General features: G+C 36.1%; 1 protein-coding gene across 1 annotated transcript in view; it reads right to left on the minus strand.

Moving 5' to 3' along the window:
• LOC143248621 (uncharacterized) overlaps positions 1-27,337 on the minus strand; it is a 598,442-nt gene that overhangs the window by 59,708 nt on the left and 511,397 nt on the right. Inside the window, exons 2-4 of the mRNA XM_076497122.1 lie at positions 21,481-21,622; positions 6,874-6,941; positions 1,215-1,304 (exon numbers count right to left, since the gene is read on the minus strand). Coding sequence (XP_076353237.1) covers positions 1,215-1,304; positions 6,874-6,941; positions 21,481-21,622 — 300 coding nt within the window. The remainder of the gene's footprint in view (positions 1-1,214; positions 1,305-6,873; positions 6,942-21,480; positions 21,623-27,337) is intronic.

Below are 27,337 nucleotides of genomic sequence, written 5' to 3' on the forward strand. Positions count from 1 at the left end.
CACAACCCAAAATACAACTACTATAATGGTTAACGATGCCATAAGATGACGTGACATTTCAAAATCTTAGAAAACACGTGCTTTCATAGGCTTTCCTAACATTAACGAGCTACTTAATTAAAGACCGAATAAAAATAGATCGAATTGAATGGAATTACTGTTGTGTTGAATAATAAACAGCAACAGAATGGTTCTGAGGTGACATTATGAAGTTACTAATTACTTCTTATAAAGCTGGAGAAATGCTGAAAGCTGCCAATTGTTTTTGTAATAAAGAGAAAACACATCACTCGAAATTCTCAGGGATAGCAAAGCGTCTCCACTAATTTATACATTTTATTATGATGAATACTTACGTCTGAACATGGAATAGAGCAAGGCGTATCCACTTATTTATATGATTTATTATGACGAATACTTACGTCTGAACATGGAATAGTGCAAGGCGTATCCACTTATTTATATGATTTATTATGATGAATACTTACGTCTGAACATGGAATAGAGCAAGGCGTATCCACTTATTTACATGATTTATTATGACGAATACTTACGTCTGAACATGGTATAGTGCAAGGCGTATCCACTTATTTATATGATTTATTATGACGAATACTTACGTCTGAACATGGAATAGAGCAAGGCGTCTCCACTTATTTATATGATTTATTATGACGAATACTTACGTCTGAACATGGAATAGTGCAAGGCGTATCCACTTATTTATATGATTTATTATGACGAATACTTGCGTTTGAACATGGAATAGAGCAAGGCGTATCCACTTATTTATATGATTTATTATGATGAATACTTACGTCTGAACATGGAATAGAGCAAGGCGTATCCACTTATTTATATGATTTATTATGACGAATACTTACGTCTGAACATGAAATAGAGCAAGGCGTCTCCACTTATTTGTATGATTTATTATGACGAATACTTACGTCTGAACATGGAATAGTGCAAGGTGTCTGCACTTATTTATATGATTTATTATGACGAATACTTACGTCTGAACATGGAATAGAGCAAGGCGTCTCCACTTATTTATATGATTTATTATGACGAATACTTACGTCTGAACATGGAATAGAGCAAGGCGTCTCCACTTATTTATATGATTTATTGTGACGAATACTTGCGTTTGAACATGGAATAGAGCAAGGCGTCTCCACTTATTTATATGATTTATCATGACGAATACTTACGTCTGAACATGGAATAGAGCAAGGCGTCTCCACTTATTTGTAGACACAGATCTTCCAATATCGGCAACTCACTCGGTAAGGAGCAATAGGCTAGAAACAAAATCAGTCAATATTATTACTCACGTATAACAAGGAATATGTGAATCACAGATAAACTGACAAAATATATATATATTATTGGTCTTCCTTGTAATAATGTAACGTAGCGCTTGTTTGTTCTGGTTTATTCTAGTTACTTATTTCTCTGCGCTATACGAATGCCAGCCATAACCCCTTCTTCTTTACCCTTATACCCCTTACAATTATATATCTTTAACAGTCACCAATTGATATGCTCGTGTTTTGTACCAATTATATTTATTAATAAATTGGGAAAAGACTTTTATGTCAACTGAATGTCAGCGTGTCACACTTCCAGATGACAACTTGGATTAGTACAGTTCGTGTAATGACTGTGCGAATTTATTTTAAATCAACAATGTGCGAAACTGCCTTACGTCATTACTGTAAAACAGTTTATTTCGCTGTTTGTTAATTGTTACGTTAACAATGTGCGAAGCTACTTTACATCATTATTGTAAAATTGTTTATTTCGCTGTTTGTTAATTGTTACACCAGCAATGGGCCCGGTATGGCCAGGTGGTTAAGGCACTCGTCTCGTAATCAGAGGGCCACGGGTTGAAATCCCCTTCGCACCAAACGTGCTTGCCCTTTCAGCCATAGGGGCGTTATAATGTAATAGCCAATCCCACTATTCGTTGGTAAAATGGTAGCCCACCAGTTGGCGGTAGTCTTACACTGCAAAATTAGGGGCGGCTAGCGCAGATAACCCATCGAGTGGCTTTGCGCGAAATTCAAAACGAACCAAGACGTGTATTAATAGTAGGTGTTTAAGGCACGAGGGTCTGGCACTATGTAAACATGATGCAACCGAATTAGATTCATGTAGACTTCTAACTTATCAAATTTCAAGACAGCTTCTCCAACTATTAAAGTCAGAATTTCTTATTACAACGATACAAATAATACGTTCTTCCACTGTATAAAAGAAATCATTACAGTATTGAAGCCAAGAGCAGTAACACTGAAGTAAATGTAGAATGGTTACGTTACGAAAACAAAAAAACGACTCTGATATATTCTTATGCACCTGTTCGGCTCTCAGTAGTTTATCCTGGTTTCTAGGGGCTTATCCACTGAAAATAACCCTGTTTCTCGTGCATTACTAGTTCAAATTTCTCGTTCTCGAGACTGTAGGCTCAATCATATATATCTTCACCATCTGCCAAAGTTAGGTTGAAGAATAATCGTCATTTCGTATTGTATGACGAGAAATAAAAGCGAGGCCTATACTTCATCTTAAACATAAACGAGAAACTCGCTTCTTCCTTTGTTTTATTTGATATTCAATAGACTGGAGAGAAATGAGAAATGTAATGTAAATATTACGTGTCTTCCTACTGAAGAAGTTACGAAAAACCTACCAGAACCTGACATCGTATGTCGTTACTGTCGTCGATATTTGAAAGAGCAAAAGGTGTGCAGGATTTAATACTTGAAATCAATAAGAAGACTTTTCATAATCCATTCACAAGAATATCCGCTTAGTTTTATCTTTTCTTTATTACTACTGAGTATATCTGCTCCGTGCGTTACAGAGCATTTGACGAAAGGGATTTTTTTTGTTATGCGCAATCTTATGAACTTCGTTGTTATTGATGTGTCCTTTGTCATCTTGTTTCATTCCGAAACAAACAGAAGCAACATAAGACAAAAGCCGCTAAAGAAACATTTCGTAACACTGTATTATTTGCTGCTTTTGGCATCTAATGTTTGTATTTCCAAAGCCTGTTGATTCGTTTCAGGGCAAAGTTACAAGCAGTAGGCTATATACGCTATGTCTACCGTTAAGAATCGAACCCCAGATTTTAGTGTTTTACGACAACAGACTGTCCATTAATCGGCTCGGTAACTCCCACAACAGCAAGTACAACGTGTGTAGTGTTTTATTTTTAACTTTGTTTGACGCAAACCGGAGTTTGTTATGAGTCATTTCTATAAACGTAGATCAAATCACGACCTATATCTCCAGAAAGTAATTTTATTAGCTCAATATTTCGCTATTCTGGCTTCTCAGGGGTTATTAATACCCTATGTGTTTACTTGTAGCATATTAATAGTTCCTGATGAAGCTATGACAAAGTTACGTTATGAAGACGTAAGTCGTGATCTGATTTGCGTTTGCACTATTTTCTTTGTGATATAATACTATAAAACACACTATGTATCTGTCTGACGGTCACGCACTGATGTCATAGCAATTTATTACGTCATTTAAGTTATTTGGTTTCCTGCCATTTAGAAGCGAGTAAGCTACGACTGATCGAAAATTAAATATATACTTTGATTAAAATATACAAAAAACTTACACCATTTTCGCAATTTGGAGATGTAACGACTTGAGGCCCAGTAAAATTAATCTTGCTTGTATAATGAAGAGACAACAGTTCCCATTAATACGATTTTTCGTCATTACTGTGAACAACTCTTAACGACAGTCCCACATTCGAATGACCTATTTGACAATCACTAAAACCAGGGAACAGTTATTGGCAGTCGTGTATTTACAAGAAGAATTGTAAGCAAAATTACTCCATGTCTAAGTATCGTTAGTCATTGAAAATACACCTGTGCATTTCTTGTTCGTTTGTTTGTTTTGAATTCCGCACAAAGCTACTCGAGGGATATATGTGGTAGCCGTCCCTAATTTAGCAGTGTAAGACTGGAGGGAAGGCAGCTAGTCATCACCACCCACCGCCAATTCTTGGACTACTCTTTCACCAACGAATAGTGGAATTGACCGTCACATTAACACGGCTGAAAGGGCGATCATGTTTGGTGCGACTGGGATTCGAACCCGCGACCCTCATATTACAAGTCGAACGCCTTAACCCACCTGGCCATGCCGGCCTCTGTGCATTTCTTTCTCCAGTCATTATTTGACTGGTATTACGCTAATGATTATCTAAAAATCAAACCATATTTAATACTCAGTTTAATGCTGTGAGTGTAAAGCTGAGGATTTTTTTGTTGTTGTTGTTCATTTAAAGCATTAGGAAGGTTTGAAATGACTCTTTCCAGTTTTAAAAATTCCGGTTGGTTCATTACGTAGCAAAGAGTCAAATACTGAAGGAAGGGAGAGGGCGTTGGTCAAGCTTAGCAAAGAGTCAAATACTGAAGAAAGGGAGAGGGCGTTGTTTAAGCTCTGAGTTGTTATTCGTTTTGACTTTAAACAGAAAAATCAAATTGTAACCATTGCTGTCAAATCGCAAAATTCTGTATCTTTGGGCTGGATGTGGACAAGTGGTTAACGTGCAGATTTGTGATTCTAAGGGTTTCTGGTTCACGTCCCGCTACTGCAAAATCGCACCAAATACGTTGAGACAGTGAGTGTCCACTCTGCAACTGATAGTTTAATCCCAGTATTCAATTAAAGTATCCAAAGACTTGTTGGTCAGCTGCCTTTCCTCTAATCTATAGTTTGTAAATTTATAATTAGAGGAAGTTATAGCCTAAAGAGCTCTTGTGTAGCTCTGTGCGAATGCTCATAGCAAACAACCAAATATCCTTTCGTTAAACCATGTTTCTAAGTAATGAAGCGATTCAAAACTTGGATTTTAACATGTTTATAGACTCTGAAACCTGAATTCTGAAGGTTCTTCGGTACTATTTGTACACAAACACACACACATGGGTTGTTTCGGTAGATGGCTACAGTGAAGGATGGATAACTGCGGTAAATCTATTAACATAAATACCATTCCTGATGGTTGGGGTTCGCAATCTGCGGGTCATGGGTTCGAATATTGTCACCAAACATGCCTTTCCTTTCAGCCGTGGAAGCGTTATAATGTGATGTTAATCCCACTTTTGGTTGGCAAAGATTAGCTTAAGGGTGGTGATGCCAGTCTGTAACTTTAAAATAAGGAACGTTCAGCATGAAAGCCTTTGACCAACCACTGACTTCGTGTTGACCATCATCAGACTACAATAACTTATCATTTGATGTCGTCCACTGAGTTCCAAACAACATAGTCCTCATTAAAAACTGCACTGTTGGAACCCTTCGTGAAATATAGTCCTAATTAAGAACTGCATTGTTGGAAACCTTCGTGAAATAAAGTCCTCATTAAAAACTGCATTGTTCGAACCCTTCGTGAAATATAGTCCTCATTAAGAACTGCATTGTTGGAAACCTTCGTGAAATACAGTCCTCATTAAAAACTGTATTGTTGGAACTCTTTGTGAAATATAGTCCTCATTAAAAACTGCATTGTTGGAACCCTTCGTGAAATATAGTCCTCATTAAAAACTGCATTGTTGGAACCCTTCGTGAAATATAGTCCTCATTAAAAACTGCATTGTTGGAACCCTTCGTGAAATATAGTCCTCATTAAAAACTGCATTGTTGGAACCCTTCGTGAAATATAGTCCTCATTAAAAACTGCATTGTTGGAAACCTTCGTGAAATATAGTCCACACTAAAACCTGCGTTGTTGGTATCCTTCGTGAAATATAGTCCTAAAAAAAAACTGCATTGTTGGAACTCTTTGTGAAATATAGTCCTAATTAAGAACTGCATTGTTGGAAACCTTCGTGAAATATAGTCCTCATTAAAAACTGCACTGTTGGAACCCTTCGTGAAATATAGTCCTAATTAAAAACTGCATTGTTGGAAACCTTCGTGAAATATAGTCCTCATTAAAAACTGCATTGTTGGAACCCTTCGTGAAATATAGTCCTCATTAAAAACTGCATTGTTGGAAACCTTCGTGAAATATAGTCCACACTAAAATCTGCGTTGTTGGTATCCTTCGTGAAATATAGTCCTAAAAAAAAACTGCATTGTTGGAACTCTTTGTGAAATATAGTCCTAATTAAGAACTGCATTGTTGGAAACCTTCGTGAAATATAGTCCTCATTAAAAACTGCACTGTTGGAACCCTTCGTGAAATATAGTCCTAATTAAAAACTGCATTGTTGGAAACCTTCGTGAAATATGGTCCTCATTAAAAACTGCACTGTTGGAACCCTTCGTGAAATATAGTCCTCATTAAAAACTGCATTGTTGGAACCCTTCGTGAAATATAGTCCTCATTAAAAACTGCATTGTTGGAAACCTTCGTGAAATATAGTCCACACTAAAATCTGCGTTGTTGGTATCCTTCGTGAAATATAGTCCTAAAAAAAACTGCATTGTTGGAACTCTTCGTGAAATAAAGTCCTCATTAAAAACTGCATTGTTGGAAACCTTCGTGAAATATAGCCTTCAATCTTCAAGATTCGCGAAGGTATTTATTTGGTAAAGTTTTCTAAATTTACCTAACAACTGTATTACTTATCTGCAACATTTTATTTCGAGAAGCTTAGAATGAATCTTTGGTTTGATTTTCCAAATAGTGTCCACCGGTGGACCACGAGGTAAGTTTTACGACAATTACGAGGCTAAAATACGGGGTTTGATTCCACGCGTTGAACAGAGACAGGCAACCCGCCATGTAGGCTTACACGAACTATCAACAGTCATGCTTCTTACTGCGACATTTATATGACACGTATTATGTTAACCTATAAGGCTTTACAGTAAAACCATACTCACTTTCTTTATATTGAAGAACATTGATATGTTTTTCATGGATCACAACACAGCGGTAGCAGGATTCCGTTCTAAAGAAATAAACAAGAGAAGGACAAGAACACGATGTAAGTGCACATTACAAACACACAAATCACTTGAAAAGTAAAGACAAATTTTCATGGATCATTCAGAGAAGAAATTGTTTAGTGATGACAAAACATGAGAAATATTGGTTTAGATATGTTGATAACATGATTTGGCGCTGGACAGAACCCAAACATCAACTCTATAAGTTTATAACATATCTGAATTCATGAAACAAATTAAAAATACTATTGAATTTGGTGAAAACGGAAACGTTGTAATTTGGACTTAAATACTGGTATAATTATATTTGTTTATTTTTGAATTTCGCGCAAAGCTACACGAGGGTTATCTGCGCTAGGCGTCCCTACTTTAGCAGCGTAAGACTAGAGGGAAGGCAGCTAGTCATCAACAACCACCCGCCAACTCTTGGCCTACTCTTTCACCAACGAATAGTGGGATTGACCGTTTCATTACAACGCTCCCACTGCTAAAAGGGTGAACATGTTTGGTGAGACGTAGATTCGAACAAGTGACTCACCCCAAAAGGAAATCTGACACAAGTACCAAGGCAAGACTTTCAACCATGAAAACTACTTTGTTTAGTGCGACGGGGATTCGAACCAGCGATTACGAGTCGAGTGCCTTAACCACCTGACTATGCAGGGCCTAGTGTGCATACCGACATACATTCTTTCACAGTCTTCAGAGAATCGACTTTTAGTGACACCATCATACATACTTCTTGAAGACATTCAATATCTCACAAACTTGGGGTATTCTATATTTTGTTACACAGACTTATCATTGTAGCCTGTTACCCGGATATTATGAAGCTAAAATAAGAACTGTAAAATATATTACCCCTAATAATGATTATAGAACAAAGTTAATCAACACATTGTTGTTTAAAAATTTATAAACTTAAAATCGATATGTACTATACCAAACGACAATAAAAATAAATGTCTTAAGACGAACTACATTAGAAAAACCTTCTCACAAAATATATAACACCCTAAAGAAAGAAATTTACAAAAAGACGTTCAACTGTGAAAATAACATAGGAAAAATGTTGTGTAATAACAAAGACGGACTCTAGACGTACAGCATCAGTGATGTATACCAATTAACGTGTCAAGACTGCTATAGTATATATATGGGTCAATCAGGACGTTCCATCGATCTGGAGTTAAAGAACATTCTAGAAGCTGTAAGTTAAGAAAAATGGATTCAATCTCGGTATCCTACCTTATTGAAACTAAACACCAATTTGATCTGGACAAAAAAATCTGCAAGATGTTATATATCTTTGAAAAAGGTAGAAAAACCAGATAGTAAACAGATGTCTAAAACCAAACCCAGAAAAAAAAATTCAATGACCAAAAACAAACTTAAATTCCTCTCCACTTGTCTTTAGATAAATGTCAAATACATCAATCCAGATGGTTTGACAATCTGAGTCCAAACGGGTAATTAGATCTCCAAAATCAGTCAAAAAATGATGAAACTATAAGCTTAAAGCTTGTACCTACAATAGCACAGAGCCATTCTACGAGCCAATATGCCGCGACTAAAGATCTGCTACTGTTTTGGACACACGCTGTTTTAATCTACTCATATTTGTTGATAACAAATACTTTTGGCTCGATTCATTCACTCTTAATTCAAATACAGTTCCAGATCAATCAGTTGTTCATAACCCTAATAAAAATATTTAAACTTTGGTATTTTTCTCTTCATAACTTTTCTCGAAACTTAAATTTTTGTATTTTGTCATTGATTCGATTTTAGCTATAAAAATTCTCAAGACAACTCTCGTTACCAGCCATGAGCTAATTCAAGCTAAATACGTTTATAAAGAAAAAAATTCTGAATTGTTGGCAGTTAATTTAAAAACTTGTTTTATAACGAATTAATATTAAGAAATATGTTGTCCTTCATCAGTATTTTCATATAAAAACAACATCATTAATCAAAATCATTACAAAATTAAAAATGAGATTAAAATATATCAGGAGTGAAATATATTTTACTCAAAGAAGTGATTAATAAAAATGGAACAATATAAATAGATATTTTTGATATATATTTAAAAACTTTTTGTTAATATTAATCTAAAACAAATAAATAGAAATATAAAAGTATAAACGCCGGTTTCGTATCTTCTTGTAATGAAGAAATTATTTCAAGGAAATTATTTTATTTAGAAATTTAAAACCATATTAAATGTTACATAGTTTTAAACACAGAGGGGGCTTAAAACGCATATAAAGCTTTAAGGTAAAAAAAAAAACGCGGGAAGTTTCACACTGTCAAGTCGGTATTGTTAAAAAGAAACTCTATTGTAAAAACAAGCGTATTCTGCATGATAAGATACACGTATCTTACACTTTAATGTATAAATGGTTTTGTTTATTTGTTCTGAATTAACAGAAATAAAAAGTTTTAAAATATTTTACAAATACTGGTAAGCTGTTTCTTTTTTATACCTACTGACGTACCAGACGTAACGTTTAGACCAGTTTTAAATGTATTATTCGCTTGCATTCTTTCGGAAGTATATAACTTAGATGCATTTGGTGCGTTGTTTATTTTATTTCACAGTGAAAGCCAAGAAGATACAACGCGCACAAAACACTTTCGTAATTAAATTTTACGAAGAAAGGCTCACAGTTCTATTAGTTCCATAAAATAATATATAATTTCTTTAAAATAAAAACAGCTTAGTGCGGTATAAGATTTTTACATAACTCAGTCTTTCATTTCACGCTGTTTATTCATGTTATTAATGTTTTCTAAGCTATTTGTGTGTGTAGCAACATAGATTAACTAAATATTTACCGAATAAACACACGCCATATTTTCTCTGGTCACTAACACGCTTAAAAGTTTGGCGAGATTTTAATTTAGAGATGGATTCCCTAGAGAAACGAGACAAGTATTCCACTTTGCGTTGCCAAGTAACAAACGTTTGTTTCTTTCTTCTTCAAGTGACACGAAGGCAGTATTCACGTTTCTTTCCCATGAACATTCTACTAATACACACCAAATTGTTACAGAAAGTGAAACAGCCGTGTAAGTTTATTTTATTTGAACAAACCAGAAATGGCTTAAAAGCAATGCTTGTGCTACAGTCAAAGAAGAAATAGGTTCTGATATTACATTTGTAGATGGCGCAGCTGGTCTGATGCCAGGGTTCAAAATTTGCATATTCAAACCAGTTCCAGTTTTTTATTCAAGTATATATTTTTCGTTACACATTACACACTCATATGATTATATCAACTGAACTTACATTAAAATGAGCTTAAACAAAGACAGGCGTAGTAGTACATGCTAATGTTTTAATCCAGTACTAATAACTTAAAAGCCGTAACTTAAGTTGGTTTAGGTTAAGCTAATGACAGTAGAATATTTTAATTAATTGAAATGACGGTTTTGTTTGTCTGTTTTTTGAACTTCGCACATAGCTACTCGAGGGCTATCTCCGCTAGCCGTCCCTAGTTTTGGATTGTAGAACTAGAAGGAGGCAGCTAGTCATCGTCACCCACCTATGATATAGAAGAAAGTAACGGACTTATCAATACCTCAACGGCCTTAGTATCCTACAAACGGTTTCAGTAAAATGTATCAAGGTGTTTTTATAGGAAACATAATTACAAATGCATCGTTTTGGAGATTTATTTGTGCATTTTATAAGTGTATAACCTTAGTAGTAAATAGTAAAGCTTTTAAAGAGTTGTTTAAAACTGAATTTTTCAAGGTGCTTTTGTGTCCAAACGTTCCACTTCGGTTTTCTACAATTCTTCGCGATCCCTATTATGAACCACTATCGTCTCTCATTGTATTGAAGCTTTAGACACATCCGTCGATAAAAGCGTGAGTGTTTAAGTTAAACAAGTATTTCCTTTAATTTTAAACCGTTTCCTGTGTTACACACTGTGTCTGCGAGTAGATAAAATAATTTATTTCTAAACCTACGTCTATTAAAAGTGGTTATAGTATTTACTCAATGTAAAAAGTAGTAAAATTATTGACTGAACGACGTTTCGAACAGCAGGTGTCGTTTAACTTTATTTTGTGAACTCTGCAAAAGTTACACATTAATTTATTTGTCTTATATAATTTCTTTTTTAACTTTTAAACCATATGCATAAAGAATTTTTTTTTCCAAAACTACTGTGTTCACATGGATTAGGGACCTGTTTCTAAGCTGCTCGTTTCGTGAAACAGAAAGCTTGTTTTTAAAACAATGTATGTTGAAGTAAATCAGAGAACTCGTTCCTAAAACTGTGTGTGTTGAGGTAAATCAGAGAGCCTGTTTTTAAAACTGCCTGTTAAAGTGTTTCAGAGAGTCTGTTTCTAAAACAGCGTCTGTTAAAGTAGACTAGAGAGACTATTTCTAAAACAGTGCCTGTTAAAAGTAAATCAAAAAGCTTGTTTCTAAAGCAGTGTATTTCAAAGTAGATCAGAGACCTGTTTCTAAATCAGTGCCTGTTAAAGTGGACCAGAAAGCCTGTATTTAGAAAAGTGCCTATTGAAGTGTTTCAGATAACCTATTTCTGCAATAGTGTTTGTTGAAGTAGACCACAGAGTTTGTTTTTAAATTGTCCGGGTTGATTAGCGAATTTCTTATTAAACAAACACTTGTTCCCGTGTATCGTATTCTTCTAAAACTTGTGTTCACGTACACTAGAGTTTGTTTTATAAAACAGACAGAAAAATAGATGTAGTATTTGAGTATTTAAATCTATGTTATGACTTTTATTAACTATATTTCTGTGCCCCTACAGTACTAAGCGCAGTTGTTTTCACCCAGGAAGCCCGGGTTCGATTCCCGATGTGGAAAGTTCTCATTTTGCCCCCCCTTCAGTGGCTAAGCGGTATGTTTGCGGACTTAAAACGCTAAAAACCGGGTTTCGATACCCGTGGTGGGCAGAGCACAGATCGCCCATTGTTTAGCTTTGTGCTTAATTCAAAACAACAACAGCCAAGCGCGTGATGCAGAGTATACCTTGTTCGATTTAACTACTCATGCAGATTTCAACTAGCCTACCACCAAAATAAAATTCGCTTACTGTAGCTTTGTGCTTAATTCAAAACAACAACAGCCAAGCGCGTGATGCAGAGTATACCTTGTTCGAAACATTTTGCATATACCTTGTTCGATTTAACTACTCATGCAGATTTCAACTAGCCTACCACCAAAATAAAATTCGCTTACTGTAGCTTTGTGCTTAATTCAAAACAACAACAGCCAAGCGCGTGATGCAGAGTATACCTTGTTCGATTTAACTACTCATGCAGATTTCAACTAGCCTACCACCAAAATAAAATTCGCTTACTGTAGCTTTGTGCTTAATTCAAAACAACAACAGCCAAGCGCGTGATGCAGAGTATACCTTGTTCGATTTAACTACTCATGCAGATTTCAACTAGCCTACCACCAAAATAAAATTCGCTTACTGTAAGTTAATCTATGAGACCTTGAGGTAAAATACACCAATCAAAATAACTTGACCCTATGAGTCCAAAACTGTAATTAGAATTTAAATTGGATGAGAGATGACTTAGCTATGAACTAAAAGTTTGCACCTGTAAAATTCAGAGCTGTTATGCAAGCCAGTAATCTGCGGCTAATATAACAATGCTCGATGACATGGATAAATAATATAAAGTACACAAGAAGTGTATTAAATGAATAATTATTCTAAAATCCCTTATAACGTGACGTCATAATTTAAAACAGTTATGCATTATCTATTATCTTGTGTTTATTACAGAGACGATTATATAAAAATCATTTTCAAACTATACTACATCGTTACAGCTAAGGTCCAGTAATACTCTGACAACATTATATCTTTACAATAACCCAGCAGTGTAGTTTCTATTGCAAAAGGCTCTATCGTGAGATTGTCATGTTCAACGCACACTACCGTTTCTGTTAACTTTCCAAGAGACATCTATTGTACGACGGCGACGGTTTCCTTGTGGTCGCAAAAAAGTGAGAATGCTCAAAAATTAGACGCTGCGTCTTGACCGATACACTTTCATAAAAAACAGGAAGAATGACCGTTTCTTCCTCTATCACCATGAACTATGCAACAGTTAATCACAGGAAATAGAAATGGAAGCCTTATGTTGATGAGCCCATACCCTGTTGGCCACGATTTCAAACAGAACTATATCTTGATCATGTTGCTTGAAGCACGCGAACACATTTTGCTCGTGGCTTCTGATCTGACGTTGTTCTTTGCTTATCCCACACATAATAGAGTGGCAATGGTTTTTCAAGTTAATCCATTCTTTGTTGTTTGTTTCGGGTTTTTGTTGTCGAACACTTTAATACGAGTAAGTACAAGAAATATCCTTGTATTGGACAATTTAAATAATACCCGATCTCAACACAACTCCATCGTGTTAGTGTATGAATGTCTTGCGTTGGAAAGGGTTGTTTGTTTTTGAATTTCGCTTTCAGCCGTGGGGGCGTTATATGTGACGGTCAATCCCACTATTCGTTGGTAAAAAGAGACGGCCATTACATGACTGTAATATGTAACTCAACACAATGCTTTGTACAAAATACAGTTAATGTCTTTAGTGAGCCAATCAATGATATGAAGGAGTGAGAGACGTAACCAATACACATAACATTAAATTATATTACACATATTCGTACGTAGAACAATTACTTTAAATAAAAGAGTTTATTTAGAGATAAAATTTCTATATACTTAGTGGGGTTTGTGTCTTAGTTTAGGCATATATTTGCTCATTGCTATGCATTCTATGTTGAACTTAGTTACACTGACACTATAAAGCATACTATATTTTCAAACAAATCTCCATGAGAATCTCCAACTGTAGCTTAACATTTTAAATCTCAAATTAATGCGATCTATTAGTCTATAGCTACTGTAAATCATCACGTACCACATCAACTAGGCTGTTAGCTATGTTTATTGTCAGTACAATGTATGTATAAAGCGAGCTAATAATCCTTTATATAATAATAATTATTAATCTTGTTGAGCATAAAACAATTCAGCAAACAAAATAAATAACAAATGGAAATTTAAAAACTCGAAAATATGTATCGTAAAAAGAAGGAAAACAAGGTTCGAGATATTGTATTTACTCAAGCTATAAGATCCCCGTTTTGACTTCACCAAACATAATTCTCGGTAACAGCATGAAGTCGATTTGTAGGGTTTTTTTAAGTTTCTAATTTTCTATTTATTTTATTTTATAACAGCCAGTAGAGCATGGGATTACAACATCGTTGTTTATTCAGGATTATTGACAGATTATCAATCGCTAATGTAATTTGTTTATGAATTTATAACTAAGATAATATAAATAAAGTTTAAGTATATGATCCTGTTGAACGTAATAGGTTGCACTGTGCAAATACTGTAAATAATATTTGAGGTTATGCTTTCTTATCACCTATAATTTAGGACGGACATCTACCACCTCTTCACGAAATCTGTGAAATTTCCACTCACTTGAATAAATCTTCCTTATTGATGTTAATAATCAAATAAAGTTACCTACTTAGATCAAAACTAAAAATTAAATTTGTATAGCCAATTGAATATGTTGTTTTTTTTACGTTCATTTCGTCAGGGCCCGGCATGACCAAGTGTGTTAGGGCGTTCGACTCGTAATCCGAGGGTCACGGGTTCGAATCCCGGTCGCACCAAACATGCTCGCCCTTTCAGCCTAATTTAGCACTGTAAGACTAGAGGGAAGGCAGTTAGTCATCACCACCCACCGCCAACTCTTGGGCTACTCTTTTACCAACGAAAAGTGGGATTGACCGTCACATTATAACGCCCCAACGGCTGGGAGGGCGAGCATGTTTGGCGCGATTCGGGCGCGAACCCGCGACCCTCAGATTACGAAGCGCACGCCTTAACGCGCTAGGCCATGCCAGGCCTGAGGAGGAAACTACGGAATCAGAAATAACAAAAAAATGTCGAAACCGAAGTCAGAACGATTGTCTTGTCGTTGATGGTCGGCGTAACGACAAGCCGTGTATTTACCTGGAGTATTCAGCGATGTCTTATGGTATGGTCGGCGTAACGACAAGCCGTGTATTTATCTGGAGTATTCAGCGATGTCTTATGGTATGTTCAGCGTAACGACAAGCCGTGTATTTACCTGGAGTATTCAGCGATGTCTTATGGTATGGTCGGCGTAACGACAAGCCGTGTATTTATCTGGAGTATTCAGCGATGTCTTATGGTATGTTCAGCGTAACGACAAGCCGTGTATTTACCTGGAGTATTCAGCGATGTCTTATGGTATGGTCGGCGTAACGACAAGCCGTGTATTTACCTGGAGTATTCAGCGATGTCTTATGGTATGATCAGCGTAACGACAAGCCGTGTATTTACCTGGAGTATTCAGCGATGTCTTATGGTATGGTCGGCGTAACGACAAGCCGTGTATTTATCTGGAGTATTCAGCGATGTCTTATGGTATGGTCGGCGTAACGACAAGCCGTGTATTTATCTGGAGTATTCAGCGATGTCTTATGGTATTGTCGGCGTAACGACAAGCCGTGTATTTATCTGGAGTATTCAGCGATGTCTTATGGTATGGTCGGCGTAACGACAAGCCGTGTATTTATCTGGAGTATTCAGCGATGTCTTATGGTATGGTCGGCGTAACGACAAGCCGTGTATTTATCTGGAGTATTCAGCGATGTCTTATGGTAACAAGATGGCTCCTGGACTGAGAGAAAAAAGAGCACACATGATGCGCTGTGATTGGATGAGAAACATAACTAGTTTAGAGAACACGTTCAACGTCGTTTGACAGAGACGAATTGAATCTGCCAAACATGGACACCAACACAAGCGTCTTGCACTCACTGTCGGATTCAAACAACAAAGCCGACAAACACCAGCCAATTTACCATTTTTATGTTCCGTTCTTTTTGTCTTTGTTCTCTTACGAAGCATACTTACATTAACAATATATGCACAACTTGAAGTAATTCAGTTGTAATGTGATATATTTGGTTATCTTTACAATCAATCTCTTTGTGTTCTTGTAAACAAAACGATCGTTCTACAGAAAGTTTTGTTATATTTTGCACAAAGCTAGATGAGGGCTAACTGCGCTCAGTTCTCATCATAATTTGTTCTATATACCGTATAATTAATTTTCTGGAACAACGAAAGTTGTGATATATTTGAAATAATTTGTTGCTTCCAGTGCAGGATTGTGATGACAATAGAAAAGACACATGTTAAAAACACTACCCGCGCCATGTTGCATGCAAGAACTAGGAAACTAACATCCATATTTCACTTTTGAATTGTTACATTTACTCCCTTTGCCATCTTTTGGTTCATAACTCCATCTGTGACCGATTTGAAATCTAATTACAGCTGAGTCTGTTGAGGATTCCCTCTTGTTTTCTTGTTTCCATGTGTTTTATACGTGACTATGAAAGTATCTGACCTAAATGTACTGGCTAATATCATGCAGTGAAGTTAAGTATATTTGAAAAAATACGTAACGTAAATATTTCGATAATACCTAACCCTAACCTACGCAATCAGAGATTGGTTAGAATGCCATATATTGTTTTATAGAGTATTATTATCAGAGATAATTGTTCGAAAATATTATAATATTCACATTACACACATTCATATTCACACATTTTCTTTCCATTCTTATAAGGACAGTAGTGTTCCGGCATGGCCAGGTGGTTAAGGCACTCGACTCGTAATCCGAGGGTCGCGTATTCGAATCGCCGTCACACCAAAGATGCTCACCCTTTCAGCTGTGGAAACGTTATAAAGTGACGGTTAATCCAACTATTTATTGGTAAAAAGAGTAGCCCAAGAGTTGGCTGTTGGTTGTGATGAGAGGGTGCCTTCCCTCTAGTCTTACACTGCTTAATTAAGGACAGATAGCGCAGATAGCCCTCGTGAAGCTTTGCGCAAAATTCATAACAAACCAAACCAAGAACTGTACTACTTTACCAATGTACTTCATAATTTAATATAATTCAAAGCGAAAGCAATTTGCAACATTAAACAACTCTGATTACTTTAATGATGGACATGTCTTTGTACACAGCCACTCACTTCGTTAAGGAAGTACGACTTGATGGTACTGTTGTTTCCAAGCATGTTATTAAGATAAGAATTGTTGTTATATACACTGCTGGCCAAAATCTTAAAGCCAATGAACATAAAGAAAAAAATTTGCATTTCGCGTTGTTAGACTCGCCCACTTTTTTGAGTAGAGCTTCGAAAGATGAAAATAAGAAAAGGGGGAAAAAAAAAACTTTTAGCATTTAATAGAGAAAATGTGAACACTATGAAATTAGCCTAAATACTAGCTGGTCAAAAGTGTAAGACCATACCAAAAAAGAAGTCTTAAATAGGGTAGGATATGCCCAACAAGAAGTCTCAGTAGTGAGTTGCACGGCCGTCATTGCGAATAACTTCAAACATTCGCTTTGGCATGGTCGATATAAGCATTTGCAGAAGGCCGGCTGGAATGTTATTCCAAGTGGTGAAGATGGCTTCACGAAGATCATGCACTGTTTGGAATTGACGTCCATTTCTATAAACTTCCCTTGCCATCCACCCACAAACATTTTCAATGGGGTTCAGTTCAAACACGCTGGATGGTCCAAAAGAATCACGTTATTCGTCATGAAAAAGTCCTTTGTCCTACGAGCATTGTGGATTGCAATGTTATCCTGCTGAAAGATCCAGTCATTTCCACACAAGCGAGGGCCTTCAGTCAATAAGGATGCTCTCTCCAACATGCCAACGTAGCCAGCTGCTGTTAGACGCCCCCTGTATAACCTGAAGCTCCATTGTTCCATGGAAGGAGAAAGCACCCCAGATCATGATGGAACCTCCTCCACTGTGTCGTGTAGAAAATGTCTCCGTTGGATATCCTTATCGTGCAAATAACGTTGGAAGCCATCTGGAACATGCAGGATAATTTTTTTTCTCATCAGAGAACAAAACCTTCTTCCATTTTTCTATGTTCTATGTTTGATGCTTCTCAGCAAAGTTTAATCGAGCTGTTTCGTTTTGTGGAAGGAGGCGTAAACTTTGAAGACGTTTAAGGTTTTTAAAGCCTTTCTCTTGTAGATGCTGTCTTATTGTCCTTGAGCTGCATTCTGCGTCAGTAAGGGCCTTAATATGGTTCGAAGATCGGCTGGTGTCTTGCCGGACAACCCGTCGAATCCTTCTGCTCAACGCTGGCGAAATGTTCTTGGGCCGACCACTTGAAGTTCTCATTCCGTATCCCTCAGAGTCTTTTAAGAAATTTGCAACAACAGTTTTACTATGCCCAATCTTACCAGCGATGGCACGTTGAGAGAGACCTTGCTTTTGCAGCTCGATAATTCTGTCACGTTCAAACTCAGTCAACGTTTTAGCCTTTGCCATGTTTTACCCAATGTAACACAGGAGATGTTAGTGGGAGATGTTGACAACGCTAATGCTTGAACACAAATGACTAAATTTCGTTACGTGTTTACCGATTAACGCTTCGTTTCAGTATGGTCTTAAACTTTTGACCAGCTAGTATTTAGGCTAATTTCACAGTGTTCACATTTTCTTCATGTTCATTGGCCTTAAGATTTTGGACAGCAGTGTATTGAGGCTTCAGCAGCCTTTAACTTTACTACATTACACCCATTACACAAAACAATAATTCTGTTTCACTGCTGTTGTAGTAGTCTGAAATTGTTGTCTCCCCCTTCTTCGTGGCTCAGAAGTCAGAAACCATTATTTCTTCAAGGAAACAATAGTCGGGTAGAATTATTGTGTGAGAGAACTAGGTGAAAGAACACCCATCTTCAGTAACCATCACCTGATGGCTCTCTGGTAAAAACTGAAGGTTTATGATGCTGAAATCTGGGTTTCAATACCGGTGGTGGCTACACTGGAGATAACCTACTATGCACCTTTGTGTTTAACCACAAATAAGAAATTAATAATTTGCTTGGAATTATTTGTTTCAAAGCTACTTTTTTAAAATAGCATTGAAACATTATAATAAACGCTCTAAATTAAATAACCTCAAACTACCATATGGAAAGAACAAAGCAAGTTTCTTATTTAGTAACGAATTTGCTTCATTTTTAAAGATTTATCCGTTTTCGGGGGTAGAAACCGTTATAACTTCACAGAAATAGTAAATTGCATTAAGCTTCATTTAATTAACCTTTAAGCCTTAGCTCATTGGAAATAATTACAACATACTGTTACATATAGTTCAGCATCCGACCAAAATAAGCTTTAATGTAATTGGTTCGTTTTATTAAAACCCAAAGATTATTACTAAAACAGTACGTAACGAAGAACTGATCTTATTTGAGAGTTGCCAAACGTAATTTATAGACTTTCTCAAATTTATTGAATAATTCATCAGATAATTCTAGGATAATAACCATCTTGACCGGCTGCTATCACATATGGAAGTCATTACAACCTTGAATATGTTTTAAAACGTTTCACATTTCAGTGTATCAGCAATAAGTTTAAGAGCTAGAAACAGGTGGGCACAGATAGCTCACTGTGTAGCTTCAGCTTGTTTGTTTCTATCTGAATTTCACGCAAAGCTACATGAGGACTATCTGTGCTAGCCGTATCTAATTTTGCAGTGTGAGACTAGAGGGAAGTCAGCTAGTCATCAACACCCACCGCCAATTCTTGGGCTACTCTCATACCAAAGAATAGTGGGACTGACCGTATAATTATAACGCCCCCATGGCTGAAAGACCGAGCATGTTTGGTGCGACAGGGATGCGTAGCTTTAACCTTAACAATAATAAACAAACACATAATGCGTGGAAGTTAGAACTTTGTCAAAGTAATTTATATTTATGTGAAAAAATAATGTAGCTTCATGACCTTTGCTTTAAAACGAAAATCATTTCACGTCAAATATTTAGACGCGTACGTATTTACATATTTACTCATTTCCATGATTTGTTACCTATTGTATCTATAATATTTGCTGCTAAATCCAGTTACGCAAATAATAAGGATTATAATAGGTGATTAAAGTATTGATTGTTCCCTTGAGAAGTAATCCGTTATTGTAAAAGGAACTCATTATGACCTCTTGGGATTATTAAAATGACAGAAAGTGATAAAAGTAAAATTGAAGGTGCCTCCTATTGTAACTAACAAAGTCATACAAACAAAAATATCATTTGTTTTTTACAGGATTATTATGAAGAAAAACGTAGATGTGGTTGGTTTGTTTGGAATTTCACGCACATTTACAAGAGAGCTATCTGCGCTAATCGTCCCTAATTTAGCAGTGTATGTGTGTGTGTGTTTTTTTCTTATAGCAAAGCCACATCGGGCTATCTGCTGAACCCACCGAGTGGAATCGAACCCTGATTTTAACGTTGTAAATCCGTAGACTTACCGCTGTACTAGAGGGGGCTCAGCAGTGTAAGACTAGAGGGAAGAAAAACAGTACCCACTACCAACTCTTTGGGTACATCTTTACGAACGAATGGTGGAATTGACCGTCACATTATAACACCCCCGCGAATGAAAGGGTGAGCATGTTTGGTTGGACGGGGATTCGAATCCACGACCCTCAGATTACGAGTCGAATGTCTTAACCATTTGGCCAGGCCGGGCCAACGTAATAGAAAAAGACGTTAGACGTCCTACTATTTTTTTTTTTTTCATTTGCAGTCAGTCGGTTATGATATCAAATAACAAGTACTGATTGTTACCTATTTTAAATTATCACAAATAAGACTCGGATTTGTTACGTCATGTACTGCGATTTCAAATAGCTGGAAATTTTGATTTTAATTTACTTGTTATTTGAATGTCAATATGTATAAAATTTATGATATGTGCCAATAAGATTGACACATAAATTTTAATACAACCAACAATAAAGTTTACAATAACGGTTTTTATAAATCATTATAAGTTTTTAAAACTTACAGACAGTACTGAGTCTTCTGTCTGGGCTAAAACTGAATATTTTATCGACGCTTCACAGAGAGTGAATTAATTCTATGTTGTTACACAGGTAGACTTTTCTTGACGGGAAAGCTAGCTAGTTCTATTCCTGGCTGGACTCACGTGGTTTAAAAACTCACTTTTCACCGAGGAAAATATCCTAGAAATACTGATGTCCAAAGATAATTCACTGAAGATCAACTGTTTGTAATGTTCGAAATCTGTAAATGTGCCCCCCCCAGTGGCTCAGCGGTATGTCTGCGGACTTACAACGCTATAAACCGGGTTTCGATACCCGCGGTGGGCAGAGCACAGATAGCCCATTGTGTAGCTTTGTGCTCAATTCACAACAACAACAATTGAACAACAAAAATATTGTACAATACTTTACGTTACCATGAATAACAAAAGAGAAATTTGATTGCATGATGTTTAAGTAGGTCTAAGTGTACTATATCTAGTGTTTTATTTTTATTTTAATTAAATGGTCCTACACCACACTTTACTTATAACACACTTGTTGAAATATTTATATGGATTAACATACCTGCTCTCTATAAGAAACTTGTCCCCGCTGATGTCCCTACAAACACCTTTACTAGAGAGAGTACCATTGTAGATTAAGATGGGGTCTTGGACCCCCTTTTGAAACCAACTACCAGACCATTTAACGGGAAACTGGCAGCCCCCTAGAAAAAACAAAAGGAGTTAGTATTATCATACACAATTAAGGTTTAACTATATAACCTCAAATTTTGCAAATATTACAGAGTAACGATCAAAGTTATGAATCTACAATTTCATGAAAAGCATAACATATCTTTGTTTCTTCCAGTTATACCTTTGAAGATAATAAAAAAACATTTTATGATTAGTAAGCTAAAAAAATCAAACCATGATCCAGTCAAGTGAAAGAAGCCCCGTTTGAATTTTTTTATTATTTCTTTACGTGGATTTCGTTTGTTTGTTTTTTAAAAAAAATCATGGCTAGGAAGGAAAATTTAATACAAACCTAGTAGATTGCATATATATGTTTAATTATTTACTAGCAAGAGAACTTCTTGGGTGAGTTGAATTCACTGGCGAATGTTCATAAGGTTGGATTGAAGAAAGTATATTAAAGTCGAGCAAATACTCTACAATAATGAGTTAACCAGACTGGACCGAAATGTTCTGTAACATACTTTACGATCGCATACAACGATTGTTTGTTTGTTTTTGAATTTCGCGCAAAGCTACTCGAGGGCTATCCGCGCTAGCCGTCCCTAATTTAGCAGTGTGAGACTAGAGGGAAGACAGCTAGTCATCACCACCCACCGCCAACTCTTGGGCTACTCTTTTACCAACGATTAGTGGGATTGACCGTCACTATATAACATCCCCACAGCTGAATGGGCAAGCATGTTTGGTGCGACCGCGATTCGAAGCCGCGACCATCAGATTACGAGTCGAACGCCTTGATCCACATGGCCATGCCGGGGCCTCGCATACAAAGAAGCCACAAGTAATACAGCAAACCTCCATGATTGATTTGTATTTATATAACCACTAATGAGGTTAACTTTAAAAATGTTCAAAGACTTTAGATTTAATCACGCAGTTCACTCGAAAGTAATCGTCAGAGATAATTTCTGTACAATATCTCTACTTCAGAGCTTCAGTTTTAAGAAGTAAAAACTATTCGGTTTTATCGAGATACTAAACACAAGTTCATGTTAATTCGACTATCCGTTTCTTTTCACGATCACTGATGACAGGCTACATATAAAAGTTACTGACATGTTCTCAGATACGTTTTAAAATATTAGAAAAATAAAATAAAGTGTTTCCAAGAGTTTGTCATTTTATGGAAGTCCAGAGTACAGATAATTGGAGATAACAATTTCTTATCATTATTAGTAGGCCTAGCATGGCCAGGTGGGTTAAGGCGTTCGAATTCCCGTCGCTCCGAACATGCTCGCCCTTTAAGCCCTGGGGGCGTTATAATGTGACGGTCAATCCCACTATTCGTCGGTAAAAGAGTAGCCCAAGAGTTGGCGGTGGGTGGTGTAGACTAGCTGCCTTCAGTCTATTCTGTCACTACTAAACGGCCCGGCATGGCTAAGTGGTTAAGGCACTCGACTCCTAATCTGAGGGTGGTGTGTTCGAATCCCCGTCACACCAAACATGCTCGCCCTTTAAGCCGTGGGGGCGTTATAATGTGACGTTCAACCCAGCTATTAGTTGGTAAAAGAGTAGCACAAGAGTTGGCGGTGGATGGTGATAACTAGCTGCCTTCCTTCTAGTCTTACACTGTTAATTTGGGGACGGCTAGAGCAGATAGCCCTTGTGTAGCTTTGCGCATGCGCAAAATTAAAAAAAAACAAAGAAACCATTATTGGCACTGTGAAAATATAAACAAAAACGTTTGATTTAAATAAAAAATCATACCGTAGCAACTTTACGATAATTACAGTGAAATCTCATAATAGATGTAACGATACCAGCCAGAGCACACTAAGCTGTTAACAAAACATACATGTATACACACAGATTGAAAGTTATCTGATAAATTAGTGATACCGAGCAATATAAGGTTAATAAAAGAACGTTTCTTAGCCGCAGTAGAGTAGCTCATAGAATGGCTCTAAGTTTCGTTATTTTTCGGAATTTCGTGTACAAACTTTAAGCTCGAAGTTCTGTCATCTCTTTTTACTGATTTGAGATCTAATTACAGTTTTCAACTCAGGAGATCAAACTCTCTCGATTGACTACGCTCAAGGTCTCGTAGATTAATTTACTCTAATCGTGACTAAAGTAATTTCAATTTTAGGGTACGGAGAGAATGAAAATATATTCATTTAATTATAATGATGTCTAGAATTAGATATATTAATCTTGTAGACAAGAAATTCAATAAACTTCCCAGAATTTTACGTTTAGAAGCATGACGTTTCGTGAAATAACCCTTTTAACAGTAAAAACTGAAACGAGGGTTGTTGTATTGTATACAAAATGTGATGATTGCGCTCGACTCGCAATCTAAGGGCCGAGGGTTCGAATCCCCGTCACATGAAACATTCAAACATGCTCGTGCTTTCAGCAGTGGGGCATTATATGTCACGGTCAATCCCAATATTCGTTGGTAAAAGAGTAGCCCAAGAGTTAATGATGGGTGGTGCTGACTAAGCTACCTTACCTCTATTTTTTCACTACTAAATTAGGGACAGCTAGAGCAGATAGCCCTCGTGGAGTTTTGCGCGAAATTCATAATAAACCCCATAAAAGGTAACTGAGTCTAAGTAAGTCTTATTTCACCTTTATTGGATTTAATTGTACTTGACCGAGGACATCATAAACCTGAAACTATAAAACCCAAACATTTACCAAACAGGAACAGTAACTGAAGAATATATTAAAACGATTTCATTCCAAATTCGCACTAGAATTTATAGTGTATATTGAAATCGCACAAGAAGTTGTCGAGAAGTGTACATTGCCTTTACGAATATTTATTTACCGTTACAAGGGTTGCAGTCATAGTAACATTACAGGAAGAGTAACACTCACAAAGAAACCAAGGCTTAACACTTGTTAAAATAATCAGTATTATAACATACACAAACACACACATGTACAACACTCACAAAGAAACCAAGGCTTAACACTTGTTAAAATAATCAGTATCATAACATACACAAACACACACATGCGCAACACTCACAAAGAAACCATGGCTTAACACTTGTTAAAATAATCAGTATTATAACATACACAAACACACACATGCACAACACTCACAAAGAAACCAAGGCTTAACACTTGTTAAAATAATCAGTATCACAACATACACAAACACACACATGTACAACACTCACAAAGAAACCAAGGCTTAAAATAATCAGTATCACAATATACACAAACAGACACATGTACAACACTCACAAAGAAACCAAGGCTTAACACTTGTTAAAATAATCAGTATCATAACATACAAAAACACACACATGCACAACACTCACAAAGAAACCAAGGCTTAACACTTGTTAAAATAATCAGTATCACAACATACACAAACACACACATGTACAACACTCACAAAGAAACCAAGGCTACAAAAATAATCAGTATTATAACTCACAACACTCACAAAACCAAGGTATCACAATATACACAAACAGACACATGTACAACACTTGTTAAAATAATCAGTATCACAACATACACAAACACACACATGTACAACACTCACAAAGAAATCAAGGCAACACTTGTTAAAATAATCAGTATCACAACATACAAAAACACACACATGGACAACACTCACAAAGAAACGAAGGCTTAACACTTGTTAAAATAATCAGTATCACAATATACACAAACAGATACATGTACAACACTCACAAAGAAACCAAGGCTTAACACTTGTTAAAATAATCAGTATCACAACATACACAAACACACACATGTACAACACTCACAAAGAAACCAAGGCTTAACACTTGTTAAAATAATCAGTATCACAACATACACAAACACACACATGTACAACACTCACAAAGAAACCAAGGCTTAACACTTCTTAAAATAATCAGTATTATAACATACACAAACACACACATGCACAACACTCACAAAGAAACCAAGGCTTAAAATAATCAGTATCACAATATACACAAACAGACACATGTATAACACTCACAAAAAACCAAGGCATAAAATAATCAGTATCACAACATACACAAACACACACAAGCACAACACTCACAAAGAAACCAAGGCTTAACACTTGTTAAAATAATCAGTATCACAATATACACAAACACACACATGTACAACACTCACAGATAAACCAAGGCTTAACACTTGTTAAAATAATCAGTATCATAACATACACAAACACACACATGTACAACACTAACAAAGAAACGAAGGCTTAACACTTGTTAAAATAATCAGTATCACAATATACACAAACAGATACATGTACAACACTCACAAAGAAACCAAGGCTTAACACTTGTTAAAATAATCAGTATCACAACATACACAAACACACACATGTACAACACTCACAAAGAAACCAAGGCTTAACACTTGTTAAAGATAATCAGTATCACAACATACAAAAACAAACACACACATGTACAACACTCACAAAGAAACCAAGGCTTAACACTTGTTAAAATAATCAGTATCACAACGTACACAAACACACACAAGCACAACACTCACAAAGAAACCAAGGCTTAACACTTGTTAAAATAATCAGTATCACAACATACACAAACACACACATGTACAACACTCACAAAGAAACCAAGGCTTAACACTTGTTAAAATAATCAGTATCACAACATACACAAACACACACATGTACAACACTCACAAATAAACCAAGGCTTAACACTTGTTAAAATAATCAGTATCACAACATACACAAACACACACATGTACAACACTCACAAAGAAACCAAGGCTTAACACTTGTTAAAATAATCAGTATCATAACATACACAAACACACACATATACACAAACACACACACATGCACAACACTCACAAAGAAACCAAGGCTTAAAATAATCAGTATCACAATATACACAAACAGACACATGTATAACACTCACAAAGAAACCAAGGCTTAACACTTGTTAAAATAATCAGTATTATAACATACACAAACACACACATGCACAACACTCACAAAGAAACCAAGGCTTAAAATAATCAGTATCACAACATACACAAACACACACAAGCACAACACTCACAAAGAAACCAAGGCTTAACACTTGTTAAAATAATCAGTATCACAATATACACAAACACACACATGTACAACACTCACAGATAAACCAAGGCTTAACACTTGTTAAAATAATCAGTATCATAACATACACAAACACACACATGTACAACACTCACAAAGAAACGAAGGCTTAACACTTGTTAAAATAATCAGTATCACAATATACACAAACAGATACATGTACAACACTCACAAAGAAACCAAGGCTTAACACTTGTTAAAATAATCAGTATCACAACATACACAAACACACACATGTACAACACTCACAAAGAAATCAAGGCTTAACACTTGTTAAAATAATCAGTATCACAACATACAAAAACACACACATGGACAACACTCACAAAGAAACCAAGGCTTAACACTTGTTAAAATAATCAGTATCACAATATACACAAACAGACACATGTACAACACTCACAAAGAAAGGCTTAACCAAGGCTTAACATTTGTTAAAATAATCAGTATCACAACATACACAAACACACACATGTACAACACTCACAAAGAAACCAAGGCTTAACACTTGTTAAAATAATCAGTATCACAACGTACACAAACACACACAAGCACAACACTCACAAAGAAACCAAGGGTTAACACTTGTTAA

Source organism: Tachypleus tridentatus, chromosome 4 (genome assembly GCF_004210375.1).
Source record: "Tachypleus tridentatus isolate NWPU-2018 chromosome 4, ASM421037v1, whole genome shotgun sequence".
NCBI classification, from domain to species: domain Eukaryota; kingdom Metazoa; phylum Arthropoda; class Merostomata; order Xiphosura; family Limulidae; genus Tachypleus; species Tachypleus tridentatus.